The sequence below is a fragment of the Schistocerca gregaria genome, chromosome 2 (assembly GCF_023897955.1).
Source record: "Schistocerca gregaria isolate iqSchGreg1 chromosome 2, iqSchGreg1.2, whole genome shotgun sequence".
Lineage (NCBI taxonomy): Eukaryota > Metazoa > Arthropoda > Insecta > Orthoptera > Acrididae > Schistocerca > Schistocerca gregaria.
In genome coordinates, this window is record NC_064921.1 from 690,205,317 (window position 1) to 690,223,415 (window position 18,099).

The 18,099-nt window shown below is 37.8% G+C and overlaps 1 protein-coding gene across 3 annotated transcripts in view; it reads left to right on the forward strand.

Moving 5' to 3' along the window:
- The window catches only part of LOC126334772 (ATP-binding cassette sub-family C member 4-like), a 548,862-nt gene that overhangs the window by 488,507 nt on the left and 42,256 nt on the right, over window positions 1-18,099 (forward strand). For all 3 annotated transcript variants that reach the window (XM_049997356.1, XM_049997361.1, XM_049997359.1), the window contains exons 14-17: window positions 9,658-10,031; window positions 11,368-11,447; window positions 12,245-12,395; window positions 16,356-16,462. In XM_049997356.1, the coding sequence (XP_049853313.1) occupies window positions 9,658-10,031; window positions 11,368-11,447; window positions 12,245-12,395; window positions 16,356-16,462 (712 nt within the window). The remainder of the gene's footprint in view (window positions 1-9,657; window positions 10,032-11,367; window positions 11,448-12,244; window positions 12,396-16,355; window positions 16,463-18,099) is intronic.

Consider the following 18,099-nt stretch of genomic DNA (forward strand, 5'->3'; position numbering starts at 1 on the left):
TGTCATCCGTGCCTTTTCAAATGTCTCACCCATACATTTTATCCCAGTTATGATTTTCTCTTCAAATAGACTGCCAGTCATGTCAGTCTGAACATCAAACTCTATCCAATATCTTAGCTGCTCAAAAATTTGACAGCGTCCAATCAAAGGAGCATTCCATGTGTTACATGATGCTCAGTAGTTGTAAAGTATAGCCTGGATCACAGTAACAAAGTGATCCATAGCTGAGGATAGAAAGGGGAGATGTCGTCAGTTTGCCATTATGGGAAAGTGCAATATGTGTGTTGTAACAGCAGCTGTGTTGTCCATACTGTATTCCATGTTAAAATACAATGTTCAGTCCACTTTACATGATCATTGTAGTCTCTCTACTTTCCCAACCAATAATATGGTTATATTTAAAAATTTCATAAAAGAAACACACCACATAGAAAAAAAAGTCATATAGGAACAAATCACAACAGTTATGTTACTGATCATAACTGACATCTACAGCTAGCTGGTGACCTGCAGCTGAGGCAGCAGAGCAGTATGAAAACTACTCTTACTGGTTGTTGCTTTGGTAAACTAGATGTCTGTCACTTTGTTATTCTGGTGCAGGTATGGTTACCATCATTGCCAAGACTATGATTTACCAAAATTATGAACTGAAGGGCTATCAGTATCCATCTACATTCAATTTTATCATTGGAATGAAATATTACATTCAACATTTTCATTGAAATGAAATATTCTAATTGAAATAAAATAATTATGACTGAAAATATAGGGGAAATAAAGAGAGCCGGACAAAAGAGTGAGTGAGCTGTTTTGTGACAGTGTGAAATAGGAGCATGAGCCCTATGTCTGTAATCAATGTTTTACTCCAATTTATCAACTTCAATCATTTTTAACTATAGACACATTGAGAGCTTCCTCTTACTACAAGGCACCTTTTAGCTCCTCTTCACCACAATGCATCAAATGATCAAGTGTTAATTCCCTCTTCACCAAAATAACAAAATATTTGTCTTCTGAAGGATTTTTGCTTCATATGAATGGTGATATCCAAAGCAGTCATTTCTGTGTCTACAGTGTGGGGCAAATGAAAGTGACCCATAGACTGGAGTTCCAGGGTACAAAGAAACACAGCAGAGGAAGTGAAATACGGTACTAACCTGACTACTGCAGATGTTGAGAGTGACCACCATACATCACTTGGCACTTTTGGGCCCTTGTCAGCGAGTTGCTGCAGAGAATCAAAGCTTAACTGCTAGAATTGGTGCAATCTCATCCAAAATTTCCTGCTGAAGTCCTTGAAGACTATGAGGATTGTTGTGATGCACCTTAGGCTTGATGGCTCCCCACACAGAGTAATCACATACTGACAGATCAGGTGACCTGGGTGGCTAACTAGGGTGGTGACCAGGCTGACCTCTGCTAACAACTCTGTCAGGCATGCTGACTGTATAAATGTGTTCCAAGGTTTAGTTGGCTGCATGAGCAGTTGCTCCATCTTGCTTGAAGTAACTGTAGGTCCTTTCCTCCTCTGTTAATGCTCCCATAAACAGTTTCAAACTGTCAAAAAGTCAGCATCTGATGCAAAAGGACAGGACCAATAATGCAGCGTGCAGACACGGTGCACCAAACCCGTACCTTGTGACAATGCAATTGTGTTTTGTGGAAGTTACTGCTGAAAACCTGTGATTCTGTGATTTGACTTAACCACTCAGGTAAAACCTGGCTTCTCAGACATAAAGAACAGATGCATGTCCAAGCCATTCATGGTTATCTTAGTAAACAGCCACTCACAAAATTGGAGGTGCTGAGGAGCATGACACTCATTGCTGGCACTTTGGCAAATTAAACTTCTCAGCAAACTGGCCACACTCTTTCCAGGATTTTTTTGTGATGTAACTTTCCACAATGAACACCAGCTGTTTGACCGTGAGTAACAGTGTCTCCTTTGCACTGCTCCAGTCACACTGACACAGTTCACACTATGGTCTGAACTTGTGTGGATCATGTGGTGGGCATATACATGGTGCACATGTCACAGAGTGTGATTAAATCCGCACATTTATGTCCAATTGTATCCACTCATCCAGGCCACTTTTATTTGCCCCACTCTGCATTTATACTCTTTTCCGTGCTCTAGGCATAGCCCAATCTAAATTAATTCAACACAAAAGTAGGTGAAATCTCGGCTATTTAAAAGAAATTTCAAGATCTTTGTCTAGTTTATGACACATACCTCAATGTAACAGTGAATATAGATGTTTATCAATTCTTCTCTTTCTCATTGAGTCTATCATAATTAATTCAGTATTCTTATCTTGGAAGTCAGTAATAATTAAAAATTATTTTAACATTCTTAATGACAATATTATGAGAAGAACAGATTGCTGCGGACCATATAGGAAGATGTTAATTTGCAGATAGGCACAGCAAAAAGCCTGTCAAACAAGTAAGCTTTCGGCCAAAAGGCCTCCTTCTGATTTAGGCAACATACACACAGACACTCACACAAATGCAACTCACACACACACATGGCACTGTCTCTGGCTGCTGAGGCCAGTTCCTAGTGATACAATGGCAGTGTAAGACATTTCTAACAGATTGCTCTCTCCATTTGCCCTCCTTGCTGTCACCTACCACAAAACAGTCAGGCATCAATGAAACTATTGCTTCACAGGAGTGTACCTGAAAATACACTCCTGGAAATTGAAATAAGAACACCGTGAATTCATTGACCCAGGAAGGGGAAACTTTATTGACACATTCCTGGGGTCAGATAAATCACATGATCACACTGACAGAACCACAGGCACATAGACACAGGCAACAGAGCATGCACAATGTCGGCACTAGTACAGTGTATATCCACCTTTCGCAGCAATGCAGGCTGCTATTCTCCCATGGAGACGATCATAGAGATGCTGGATGTAGTCCTGTGGAACGGCTTGCCATTCCATTTCCACCTGGCGCCTCAGTTGGACCAGCGTTCGTGCTGGACATGCAGACTGCTTGAGATGACGCTTCATCCAGTTCCAAACATGCTCAATGGGGGACAGATCCGGAGATCTTGCTGGCCAGGGTAGTTGACTTACACCTTCTAGAGCACGTTGGGTGGCACGGGATACATGCGGACGTGCATTGTCCTGTTGGAACAGCAAGTTCCCTTGCTGGTCTAGGAATGGTAGAACGATGGGTTCGATGACGGTTTGGATGTACCGTGCACTATTCAGCGTCCCCTCGACGATCACCAGAGGTGTACGGCCAGTGTAGGAGATCGCTTCCCACTCCATGATGCCGGGTGTTGGCCCTGTGTGCCTCGGTCGTATGCAGTCCTGATTGTGGCGCTCACCTGCACGGCACCAAACACGCATACAACCATCATTGGCACCAAGGCAGAAGCGACTCTCATCGCTGAAGACGACACGCCTCCATTCGTCCCTCCATTCACGCCTGTCACGACACCACTGGAGGCGGGCTGCACGATGTTGGGGCATGAGCGGAAGACGGCCTAACGGTGTGCGGGACCGTAGCCCAGCTTCATGGAGACGGTTGCGAATGGTCCTCGCCAATACCCCAGGAGCAACAGTGTACCTAATTTGCTGGGAAGTGGTGGTGCGGTCCCCTACGGCACTGGGTAGGATCCTACGGTCTTGGCGTGCATCCGTGCATCGCTGCGGTACGGTCCCAGGTCAACGGGCACGTGCACCTTCCGCCGCCCACTGGCAACAACATCGATGTACTGTGGAGACCTCACGCCCCACGTGTTGAGCAATTCGGCGGTACGTCTACCCGGCCTCCCGCATGCCCACTATACGCCCTCGCTCAAAGTCCGTCAACTGCACATACGGTTCACGTCTACGCTGTCATGGCTTGCTACCAGTGTTAAAGACTGCGATGGAGCTCCGTATGCCACGGCAAACTGGCTGACACTAACGGCGGCGGTGCACAAATGCTGTGCAGCTAGCGCCATTCGACGGCCAACACCGCGGTTCCTGGTGTGTCTGCTGTGCCGTGTGTGTGATCATTGCTTGTACAGCCCTCTCGCAATGTCCGGAGCAAGTATGGTGGGTCTGACACACCGGTGCCAATGTGTTCTTTTTTCCATTTCCAGGAGTGTACATAACAATACCATCATAAAAATTAGTTTACCATTGGAAAGACCAGATTAACATCTGATATAGTGCAAAAATTCCTTGAAACAATGAACAACTGATCTTTTCAAAAACTAATATTTGGTTATGACATCAGCAAACTAATCAAGGCCCCAAACTCAGTCCTACCACATACAAATCAGATTAATCAGAACAGGTCTATAGAGGGTTCATAGCACAGAACTTGTTTTAATTTCACACAGGATCATAGTATGCACCAAAAAACAAGCAAAAAATAACCTACTTGTGCTAAAAGTAAACATTAACAATAATGTACCAAGTTTAACCACAAAGTTCAGTTTGGCAAATTTCAAATTTGAAAATCATTCTCTGCTGCATTATGGAATTATTTTCTAGGGCAATTTTGTTGTAGTGGTCTTCAGTCTGAAGGCTTGTTTGATGCAGTTCTCTGTGCTTCTCTATCCTGTGGAAGTCTCTTCATATCCGAGTAACTACTGCAAACTAAATCCTTCTGAATCTGCTTACTGTATTCGTCTCTTGGTCTCTCTCTATGATTTTTATTCCACTTCCTTCCCTTCAGTACTAAATTGGTGATCCTCAGAATGTGTTTTATCAATTGATCTCTTCTTCTAGTGAGGTTGTGTCACAAATTTATTTTTTCCCAATTCTAGTTACGTGACTTAACCACCTAACCTTCAGCATTCTTCTGTAACACCACATATCAAAAGCTTCTATTCTCTTCTTGTCTAAACTGTTTATCATCCATGTTTCACTTTCGTACATGGCTACACACTACACAAATACTTTCAGAACAGACTTCCTGACACATATATCTATACCTGATGTTAACAAATTTCTCATCTTCCAATATGCTTTTCTTGCCATTATCAGTCTATATTTTATATCCTCTCTATTCAATCATCATCTGGTATTTTTCTGTTCAAATAGCAAAACTCATCAACTACTTTAAGTGTTTCATTTCCTAATGTAACTCCCTCAGCGTCACCTGATTTAACTTGACTACATTCCATTATATTAATTTTGATTTTGTTGATGGTCATCTTATTCTCTCCTTCAAAGACACCGTCCATTCTGTTCAATTGATCCTCCAAGTACTGTGCTGTCTCTGACAGAATTATAATGTCATCAGCAAACCTGAAAGTTTTCATTTCTTCTCCCTGGATTTTAATTCCTGTTCCAAATTTTTCTTTTGTTTCCTTTACTGCTTGCTCAGTTTACAGAACGAATAACACTGGTGATAGGCTACAATCCTATCTCACTCTCTTTTCAACCACTGCTTCCCTATCATGCCTCTCAACTCTTATAACTGCCATCTGGTTTCTGCACAAGTTGTAAATAGCCTTTCAATCCTTGTATTTTACCCTGGTCACCTTTAGAATTTGAAAGAGAATACTCCAGTCAACATTTTTCTCTTAAGTCTACAAATGCTTTAAATGTAGGTTTGCTTTTCTTTAACCTATCTTCTATTGGAAGTTGTAGGGTCAGAATCGTCTCATGTGTCCCTACATTTCTCTGGAATCCAAACTGATCTTCCCAAGGTTTTTCCATTCTTCTGTAAAGAATTCATGTTAGTATTTTGCAGATGTGTCTTATTAAGCTGATCATTTGGTAATTTTCATACCTGTCAGCACATGCTTTCTTTAGAATTGTGATTACTACATTTTTCTTCAAGTCTGAGATTATTTCACCTGTCTCTTACATCTTGCACATCACATTGAAAAATATTGTCATGACTGGCTCTCCCAAGGCTATCAGTAGATCTAACAGAATGTTGTCTACTCCTTGGGCCTTCTTCTGAATTAGGCCTTTTAGTGCTCTGTCAAATTCTTCATTCAGTATCATATATCCTATCCCACCTTCATCTACACACTCTTCAATTTCCATAATAATGCCCTCAAGTAGATCTATGTACTCCTTCCACATTATTGCTTTCCATTCTTTGCTTTGCTTGCTCGAAAAATGGGAGTGCCCACAACAAACTCACTGTGAAGATGTACATGAAAGACCAACAGTTGGTCACCAAGAATGTTGAAATAAACATCCTGGTTCATGTTCTTGAAGCCTAAATGAGTGGGCTCAGGTCACAGTATAAAAAGTACTACCCAAAACACCACAGAAACACCTCTAGCCTAAACTATTTGCTCCATAGAGATTGGGTTCAATGCGTCAGCAGACTATACATGTATTCAGGGTCTTGCAGTACAGTCAAAATTACAACCTGTTTGACCATACTACACACCTCCAGCCAGCTACTGTCCAGATGATATGTTGTTTGGCCCACTGAAGATGTACAGCTGTATGTATTACTGTGAACAACAGATTCCTATGTGGTATCTAACTCAAAATGTCCACTGCAAGCATTTTGCACCACAATGTTTGCTCATAAACTGATGAGACTGCTGTGCATTCACTGACACTGCCAATTTCTGTCAGAAGTGAAACTAGTTGTTGTTAACAAATTAGACTTGTGTCTCCAGTCCCTGTTTTTATGACCTTGTATCACTGTTGTTCTTATGCCATGTTACATTATTATGCTATTCCTTGTAGACTAATATTTTGCAACAATACTTCAATAAACTGAGCAACTTCATTCATTGTGTGGTCATGGGCAAGTCCAAATACAATAGCTCCTCTCCCAAACATTTTGCAAACAATACATCAATAAATCTGACAAACTTCATTCACCATGGGATCATGGGCAATTCCAAATACAAGAGCTCATGTCTGCCATTCAGTCACTTGACCAAAGTGATCCATCTTACTGTGCTGATACCATACCATTTCACTGCCATGACATACATGAGCAATGGAGGTCACATGACCATCTTGTACCAGTTCTACACAATCCACAAAGACGCTATTTCATTCTTTTAAGGGGATGAGTAGCATTTTGTCTAGTGAGGTTATTTATTCATCAAATGCAAGAACTAAGAATATTATGTCAAATACATGCATACATTTCTTACAAATAACTCATAAGATATTGGAATTATTGTCACGTCTCTGTCCATTCACTCCATAATGATATTTTTTGCTGAGCATTTAAAAAAATGTTCCACTTGAGCTGGGACTTCCATGACCTCAACACAAAAACAGGCTTTTAGAGACAGTATCATTGTCTAGGACTCAGAGTGAGTTTCTTTTTGCTGAAAATGTCTTCAGTGTGCTTGCATGAGACATAAAGAGGGAAACTGGGAATTCATTAAAAAATACATGTTTAGCCAATTCTTCTACAAATTATCTACTTGTTTAAACTGAAGTTTCCTATCAAGTGTGTGAATTTTAGAAATATTCATCATAACGCCTTTTCTGTTGTTACATATGCAGATAATTTTTATTCTCTGAGAATTATTGGTTTGATCATGTAGACATTAACTTAGCTAGCAGTAGGAGATGAAATGAAGCTGTGTAACATAACTGAAAAAGAAGTACTTTACTTTTTATTTATTTCCCAAAGTCGTCCAATCCCTGCTAATTTCACTGTGTTAAATTTAGGCTGAGTAAGCACAAAGTGCTTTGCAAAAATTTACTGATGACTTCCTGTGCCATTTTTGTTAACATATCAATTGAATCATTCCACATTCTCAGTTGTTCACTTTCACAAATGGGTCTGTAGAACATAAAGGACAAGTGACTGCCAGGGAAATGAAATGGGAAATTTTCGATTTTCTCGTTTGGTAGCACTGTGTATGGTGCATACAGGCAATTGCATATTCTTTACCGATGACATTAATTGAGTTATCAAATGTTGACAAATGTTTGCACTTGATTTAATTTAAGTAAATTATGTTCGGAACAGCATTTGAACTGGTGACACCACATGTGAGTGTGAGAACTATCATCTGAGACTCTGTATGGGTTAGAAACCTATGGAACTGACATGATGTATTTGAGCATCACATATAATGTTGTGAATGATAAACAAGCATTGTATATGGCACACAGTGAGGGCACTGAAAGGAATATTATTTTTATTAGGTAATCTAGACAAACAGGCAAACAATTAACAATATTGTTTCTCAACTCATAAACCACATGAAACTGTTAACAACAGTGAGTATAATGCTTTATAATTTACTACCATACGGGTGTGGTTTCAAAAACGGTGTTGCTTGAGAAGACAGAAGCTTGAATCTATGACAATTGATTTGCTGTAGCCGTACACACAGCTGACTACATTTTGAAAACCATATTCACTGGTAATGAAAAACTGTGCTTTTTCCATAAACCTTAAATAAAAGGGCAATTATTGGAATGGAAAATACATTTATAAAACATATCAAGAAAAGTAGGTAAAGTAATTGTGAAGGTAGAGGTCTACTGCCAGCTATAGGACACTATCAGAAACAAAATTCCTTAAAAATGCAGAAAACAGATTATTTCTTCATGGCAGTACTCTCACACATTGGTCATAATTAATTAAAATCGGAAGTGCCAAGATTGATTTTAATATATGGGAACCCCCACTGTAATTGTAGCTTCCTGGCATGTTAAAACTGTATGTCTGACTGGGACTCAAACCTTACTGTCTTATCTGCACACAAGTCACAACTAGCTTCACAGCTTTAATTCTGCCAGATCCTCTCTCCAGTCTTCCAAACTTCACAGAAGCTTTCCATAATACAAGGGTCCAGATTCGAGTACATGGGCACCACATAATTTTAATCTACCACGAAGTTTCAAAACATTGCATATTCTGCTCATGGGTGAAAGATTCATTCTGGATTTGTTGTAGTTGCCGAACCTTACACCTCATAATTTTTACCTGTTAATGTTGTGCAAAATACTACTGAGGGGACATTATTTCATGAATCCTGAAAAAAGGATGGAAAATGAAATGGAGAAACTGAATGAATTTTTTGACAAACGATTGCCATATAAGAGTATTTTGAACAGTTATGAATGGTGTTGCAGTATTTCAATATGTGAGGGCCCTACATCAAGGAAAATGTAGCTTAAGCTTAAGTAAGTACTAGAAATATTTTGATCTAATGGGATTACATTTTCCTGGAGACATAAGAGTCTCATCTCTACCTTCAATATATTTTGCAAGGAAAGAAGCTGAAGTAATACATCATACTTTGTGCCAAGACTGGAACTTGAACCAGCTGTAGTAGCCCCAATGCCACAGTGATGAAGTGATTGGCACATCTGCCTAATAAGCAGGAGACCTGGTTTCAAGCCCTGGCCTTGGCACAAAGTATGATGTGTTACTTCAGCTTCTGTCCTTACAGTAGATAAATATTTTGTTTCAACCAATTTCACAAATATTTATAGCAAATTCCCAACTGTCTCTCTATTTGCTTAGTACCTGGAATGCTGCAGTGAAATACTGCTTCACAATGGAGATATCATGTATGTGGAAGTATCCATATATCTGTTTTACTTTCCATTTCAGTAAAAGGAATTCCAGTATCAAAAAGGGCAATTTTATTTTTCAGTTAAATATAAGTTTGTAAATAATGTCATAAGATTAACATTCTGATATCAGAACAAAAAGAGTAAATACTATTTCTTTTTTTTTCAGGACTACACAAGAAGAGACTAGAATGCTGTATATGCAGAAACTGAACAGTTCATTTGTTATGAACAGTTCTGCTGTTTACGATGAGTTACTGGCTGAAAATAACATGACAAGCCAGGCAAATAATTCACTTAATGTAATGGAGTATGTAACTACTAATAATGAAACAAATCAGGATAGTCTGTCAGGTGGATTGTATGAAACTGAAACTCTTATTTACATGTATGTGGCAATTATTGTAGGACTACTTGTCATTTCATTCACTCGTTCTCTTACCTTCTACAATATCTGTATTAAAGCATCAAGGAAACTTCATGATACAATGTTTACTAATTTGATGAGAGCACCTATGCGGTTTTTCAACACAAATCCTTCAGGTAATTATCTATAAGTCATATACAAAACAATAAGTGTTATGTAATTTAGATGGCTATAGTTGCATTTACTGGGTAGTCATTTTATAAGCATATCAGCTAGAACTAAAATGGCTTTAGAAGTAATACAGATTTATGTTAAGTGACAGACTTTGGCTAAAGATGACAGACAGCAACCACAAGCACTGCTAAAGAATATAAAAAAAAGCTTCATATTATTATGACACCATCAAAAACATCAAAAGGTGCCTCATGAATTATGTTTCATTATTTTAAATTGAAAGCTTTTCAACATTACCTGAGGCAGTGTGCAGTCTTACTCAACAATCTTTCATTGTTCTTAACACTGTATTTTTGTTTTGATACTGTGTTGTGCATCATAATGAGAAACCTTGTTCAAGTACATGAAATTAAAATGTAATAGATGTCTGTTATTAATTATTTGTAGAAAACCATATATCATGGATAAAAAATGTGTACAGGTTCAACTAAGATATTTAGGTACTAATGACACCCCATCTGGGCTTCAAGTCTATAACTAAATGCTGAAGATAGCACCAATAAACCAAAAATGAATCAAAGTCAAAGAAGGAAATAAGAATTCAATGAATTAGCAGAAACAAGTCAACAAAAATTGTGAGAAAAATGCTGAGACTAACTGTGAAAGTAATAGGGTTGAGAAGCTATCTGTGGATGAGAATTACTAATAGGAAAAGAAGAGGAATGTAGCATCAATTATGAACTTGTGGATGGCTAGAACCAACCATGTGGATGTTTTGGAGTAATTAATTCATTACTCTCGTTCTTTCACATCATAATTTACCTTTTTCAATCACCAGTCTTTATTTTCTTTACAATGAATACATTACCCACTAAATTTTGAAAGTGAATTATCATCTCTTGCTTATTTTTGTGAACTATTAATTTTACTCCTATGAATAATATGATAATTAATGACAAAATAATAAAATTATACCATAATATTAGCTATAAAATGCCATCATTTGTTACTAAGCATTAATTCCGTCATTATAAGATTCAAGTGAACAATAGTTAGTAATTAGCAATGAATTCTGTAGCACACTGTGTTATGACTGGTGGAGTTCTAACGTTGTCCTAATATAAAATAATGCTTAAACCTGACTGACACAGTAAGTATGGGTTTGTGGCACTCACGGAGAAATGAACAGTGTCATTTAATCAGGCAAAAAATTTAATTTTTTTAATAATCACCAGACATATAAACAAAAAATTTCTGTAGTTTCAATATGTGAATCATTTTGTTCCAGTATCATTTACACTTCTACTCATTTTTTTTTTGGTAAACATTCTGTTTCAGGCCGTATACTGAATCGGTTTTCAAAAGATATGGGTGCAATTGATGAGATTCTTCCAAAAGCTATTTTGGATGCTACTCAAGTTAGTATTTCATGATTGATTTTTTTTAAAAATTAACTGCATTTCAGATATGATGTTTTTCTACAATGTGTTGCAAAACTATTCAAGCCACAGCTTAGGAAATATAATACAACTCTTAACATCGATGGTTCCACTGATGATACTTAATTTTTTTTCTATGTCATCATAATTGGAAAAAACCATATGCATCAAAATTAACTCTATTTTTGAATTTATGCCAGTACTGAATTTGATCATGTAAACTACTACACATTGGAAAGTACATAATTTTGCTGATTACTACACTAATGATTTGTTCCAGTAATTAAAAAGGCTGCAGTTAGTAACTACCAACTATCATGTTCAAAGGTACATATAGTTCAGCATTAGTGTTTCACCATGAAGTATTAACATCTAACTATAGAGATTTACCATGTGCTGATCTCATAATTGATGAGTCATTTATATCTATGATTGTGTGACATGTAATATGGTAAAAGAGATTTGATTTGAGACCTTGAGTTTGATCTCAGTGATCTTCATGAATTTTTGAAAAAATATATATAGCAACCAAATATTTAATCAGGCTGCCTAATGGTACTAAGAGCCTCTTTATAAGAGACAGACTGATAGACAGAGAGCACCTCTGATTATTCATTCCATTCTTTAAATGCATTAATATGTGATGAACGTAACTCTTTTACTCATTTCACTACCTGTGCTGTTATCTGAATGTTGTTTTCCACAGTTTTACCATTTTTAATTATGTTACATGAGCAATCATTTCTCTGACTGTGTGTTTCTTTTGTACATTCCAGATTATTATGACCGTATGTGGATCACTAATTATAGCAGTGGTCATCAACTGGGTGTATCTTATTCCTATTATTGTCATGGGTTTGCTCTTTTGGTTTATGAGAAAAATTTATCTGAGGTCGTCAATGAACATTAAACGACTGGAAGGAATGAGTGAGTAAGATACATATTATATAGATATAAGTTGGTAGAGGCAACAATTTTTCAGAGCTGGAATTAATGTGAACATTATATTAGTCCCATGCATGTGTGGAGTATTTCTGAGCCAATGAAGATAATTGTGACTAATTTTCTTATTTATTTCATGGTATTGCAAGAATTAAATTCTGTTCATGACAACAATTTTAAGAAAGGAAATTCTGTGATTAGAGTCAGAGGACCATGTAATGCCAGCCAGATGTTATGTATATGTCATCATATGGTGTCATTCTGATGCAGTGTGGAGGAGCCTGAGGCCAGCACACCTCTCTCCTAGCATTTATGGGCTTATTCAAGTAGCTCTTCATGTCACCATGAGGCTTAGTGGACTCCATTAAAGTCTTCCCACCAATGGAAAATCTCTGGTAGCACCGGGAATTGAACCTAGGTTATTTGCACGACAGTCAGTTACACTGATCATTCAACTACCAACAACTGTCACATTTTTGGTAACATAATTCTTCCATTTACTGTTGTTTGCACAAAGAGTATCAAGACAGTTGATTTAATATTGCCTATCAGAGGAATATTTCAGTTTATTCATTGACTGACATTCAATGACAGAAAAACCAATCAAAATCAACAAGATGAAATGAGATGAGAAAAAAGTAAATGATACATATAGAAATAAATTAATGCCAAGTAAATAAAAACGAACAAATACAATTTCATATACTGTACAATGCAGCAGGTGGAGTGAAATTTTTACACAAGCCATAAAAAAGTTCTAATACTAGGTTCAACATATTATTCTTCGTCTTAGAGTAATAATTGCCATATTAAGCTTGAAAATGGGGTATTTTGGGAATAACTGTCAACTGGAATATATATATAATGGGGTATTTTGGGAATAACTGTCTTCTCAAATAATATTTACCAAATGAGAAAGCGCTGGTAGATGGACACAATAAAACACACACACACAAATTTCAAGCTGTCACAACCAACAGTTGCTTCATCAGGAAAGAGCAAAGGAGAGGGAAAGCCCACATCCTTTTGTCTTTCCCTCTCCTTCCCTCTTTTCTGATGAAGCAACCGTTGCTTGCAAAAGCTTGAAATTTGTGTGTGTGTGTTTTTATTGTGTCTATCTACCAGAGCTCTCTCGTTTGGTAAGCCACAGTTCTGTAACTTACCAAACAAAAGCGTTGGTACGTTGATAGAAACAATAACAAACACAAACACACAAGCAAATTTCAAGCTTTCGCAACCCACGGTTGCTTCATCAGGAAAGAGGGAAGGAGAGGGAAAGACAAAAGGATGTGGGTTTTAAGGGAGAGGGTAAGGAGTCATTCCAATCCTGGGAGCGGAAAGACTTACCTTGGAGGGGGGGGGGGGGGGGGGGGGGGGAAGAGACAGTTATACACTCGCACACACACACATAACCATCCGCGCATAACAGACACAAGCAGACATATGTAAAGGCAAAGAGTTTGGGTAGAGATGTCAGTCGAGGCGGAAGTACAGAGGCAAAGATGATATTGAATGACACGTGAGGTATGAGTGGCGGCAACTTGAAATTAGCAGAGGTTGAGGCCTTGTGGGCAACGGGAAGAGAGGATATATTGAAGGGCAAGTGCCCATCTCCGGAGTTCTGATAGGTTGGTGTCAGTGGGAAGTATCCAGATAACCCGGACGGTGTAACACTGTGCCAAGATGTGCTGGCCATGCACCAAGGCATGTTTAGCCACAGGGTGATCCTCATTTCCAACAAACACTGTCTGCCTGTGTCCGTTCATATGAATGTGGTCATTCCCACATAGAAGGCTTCACAGTGTAGGCAGGTCAGTTGGTAAATCACGTGGGTGCTGTTGCACATGGCTCTGCCTTTGATCGTGTACACCTTCCGGTTCACAGGATTCAGCTGCTGATGTGCTATTCTTTTCAGTTGGTGCCACAATGGGCAAGTTGCATGTCCATGATGACAAAATGATGACAAGGACAACAGACCACACAGTCCCCGAGCGGAGAAAATCTCTTACCTTGCTGGAAATCAAACCTGGGCCTACCATATGGCAGTCAGACACGCTGACCACTTAGCTAAGGGAGCAGACACACAGGGGTTTGCACTGTTTTAAACAGAGTGGTCTTATATTCAGGAGGATGGAAGCTCCAATCTTCATCCAGCTGTCATGATTTAGGTTTCCTGTGGTTTACTGCCCATATTTTTATGCACATAATGAACACTTAGTTACATAAGTGTATAACTGACCATGAATATGCCGATAGAATGGGATTAAAGTATCCTTTGATTAAAAAAAAATTATTAGTATCCCCCCACACTGCTACCCACCAAAAAGGAACAAATATGCAGTAAACATACTGGGTGAAAAGTATTTAAACTGACAAACTCTGGGAGGTTGTAGGGGACATCAAAACAAATATTTTTCTCTGATGTCATTTTTTTTCCTATGGGGAGTATTTAAACCGGTAGAGGAAGATTTCTCTGGTGGCAAATTAATTAAACCAACAAACACTTTTCCATTTTTTATGACCAAGAGACAACACATTAACACAACCCAATTTAAATTGATTTTCAAAAATGCCCCCATTGTCACATAAACAAAGGTTACACCATCGGATCATGTTCTGTCGGACTCGGGCAAAAACCCCAAGAGTATCCTGAATTGTTCCTGCTGCCGCTGCTGCTATCCAGGCAACCAAATCCTCTTTTGATGCAACAGGAGTTGCATAAACAAGGTTGCACATCTCTCCCCACACAAAAAAGTCCAGAGTGGACATATCTGAGAATCGAGCAGGCCATGGTACAGGACACTACATAGTATGCACCAACCATATCAGTATACTCAATCCAGGTGTATTGCTCCATTAGTAAACAGAGACAATGCACTGCTACACTGGTGGACAGCAGTTGCCTACAACTGAAGAGCGTAATACGGCCTCTAACAACTGAAGAGTGTAATACGGCCTCTAACAACTGAAGAGCATAATACGGCCTCTAACAACAGAAGAGTGTAATACGGCCTCTAACAACTGAAGAGCATAATACGGCCTCTAACAACAGAAGAGTGTAATACGGCCTCCACCGGTTTAAATAATCCTCATAGGAAAAGATGACGTTAGGGAAAAGTATTTGTTTTGATGTCTCCTACAACCTCCCAGAGTTTGTCAGTTTAAATACTTTTCACCCTGTATGTGTTTACAGAGAAACTAAAATTTTACTAGGAGAGTTATTTACCATGGTTACACAAAATCAGATGTAGTTCCCAGACTGTAGCTCTGTCACAAATGAAACTCAATATTTCAATTTCACTTACCACCTAATTTAATGGAAACAAATAAATAATGTGAGCAAGTGTACAAACTGAGAATTAATGTTAAATTCATACCAGAATTTAATAGATTTACTCAGACATTTCAAGCACTACCAATAAACATCATTACACTCCCTGTCTGTTGCTGAATCACCATCCTTACAGAACCTGACTGTCTCTGAACTTGATATTCAATTTATCACGTCATCAAACCAGTGATGTGGATCAATTTCTCCTCCACCTTTGAGTTCTGAAATTCATCTTTGGAAGTTATATGGTTGTGTAACCTTACAAATACTTTCATGTGCTAACTTTTTATTAATTTAACAGAGTACAACACTTTCAAAATCTAAGAGGTCCGATACGGTCTTATAAATACAGTTTTGGTATTAATAAGAACTGTGTAGTTGTTGTCACAATCACTGTCAGTTCATTTAAAGCCTCCTGTAGTGTTAGTTGACTCACCTCTGTTTTATTGTCAAGTGTTGCCAGTTCTTTAAAAAAAGTAATTTATAAAACTATTGACTTATTAGGCACTGTAGATAGTCTGAATCATATGAGTTTTTTAAATATTTATTTTTAATTCTGAGTGTTAAATTTCGGTTTTCCTGCAAAATAAATACAAGCTATAATTTCATTTCAGCTAAGAGCCCTGTATTTACACATCTTCTTGCAACTCTGCAAGGACTTACTACCATAAGAGCCTATGGTGCGGAGAGTATACTGAGAGAAGAATTTGACAAACATCAGGTAATACATTCCAGAAAAGTACAAAGATACAGTGTGTGGCTTCTGTCATTATTTTATGGGATATTTCTTATGACCACTTGAAAAAAGTGAAGTACATACAAGCATATCTTGTTTACAGTTCATACTAACTACTCAGTTCATTTTTATTTTCCTAGTGTTCTGACCAACTGATACAGGACAAGCCTGAACAATGTACATATTTATTTGGATGTACCAAATTTATTAAACTAGACGTAATTTTACATTAAGAGTATCAGTAACGAGGAAAGTTGGTGAAAGGAGCCTATCTTTAGACTGTAGTAATATATGAAACCACAAAGGAAAATATCCAATTATGTGACTTGTAAAACATTATCTTTGCTATGATGGGTTGTCATATGAAATGATTACAGCTTTACTGTCGGGGCCAGAACTTCTACACCCTGTAGTCAGCAAATATCTGAGATTTTAAAAAATACAATTTGTATATTAGAAATTTAGGATGGAAGTGCTGATTTAATAAAAGAACTTGCAGATCATTTGCAACTCCTTTTTTTTTTTTTTTTTTTTTTTTTTTTTTTTTTTTTTTTTTTTTTTTTAAAGTAAGGGTAGTGTTTCTTAACTTGATGCCTGTTGGGAGGTGGGATGTTTTGTTTCTAGTATGACTGTCATGTTGATTCAGAATTTGTGAAAGGCTACACTGTGAAACAAGTGAACTTGATTATACTCGGTGTCAAGTCTAATAAGCTTGTAAGGGTGTTGTAAGGGATTCTCTATTGAGGAGCAATTGTTAAGAAATAAACTTAATATTTTGCACAGTTTCCATGTTAATTAGCCAATCAGACTGTTGTGCACACATATTCAAGCAGCCCACCACAGACGGTGTCACCAAACATGTTCTTTGTTTGGTTTTCTAAAACTGAACATGAGAGCAATACAAAAATTGGACATTGGACAGTAGTAAGAATCAAACCTAAACCAAAGGCTGAGCAGTCTCATGTGCTATCACCTATGCTATGCAACTGACATTAATTGCAACTGGTGGGTCACTTGAATATGTGTCACAATATACCGAATTTTTTGTTAACAATTATTTCTTAGCATATCCTACACTGTAACATCTTTAAAAGCTTTTCACACTGTTTATGACTACACTGTATAAAGGCATGCCATAGACAGAAATATGAATTGGCAAAGTGGCTTCACAGTGCTCAGATTACCTTCTTTGACATTTTAAGAACTAAGTGGGTCTCTGGGCTGTTACCCCAGAAAATCAGGATTCAATTATGGTATGAACGAAAACCTTAAATTAATCTGTAGACGGTTTTCTTTTAAGTGGTTTATTTACTATTTAGTTATTGATTATTTATTTTTGACTTCATAAAACTGTTTTTACTCTGCAATTTTAGTGATGTTGCTGCATATAGTTTTCATTACATTTAATTAATTATGAACAGTAGGCATGATCAACATGCCCCTCCTTCCCTACCTTCCTTGTCCTCTGTAATAAAAGAACGTTTCCAAAAGCTATAAATCTTTTTCTGCAGTTATTTGTGTCTGTTGATGGTACATGGAATTTTGTCTCCTGAACAGAAGTACTTACCAACCATTGTATCTCATAATTTGAGAGTTTTTTTTTTTCAAATAAGCTTTTCTTT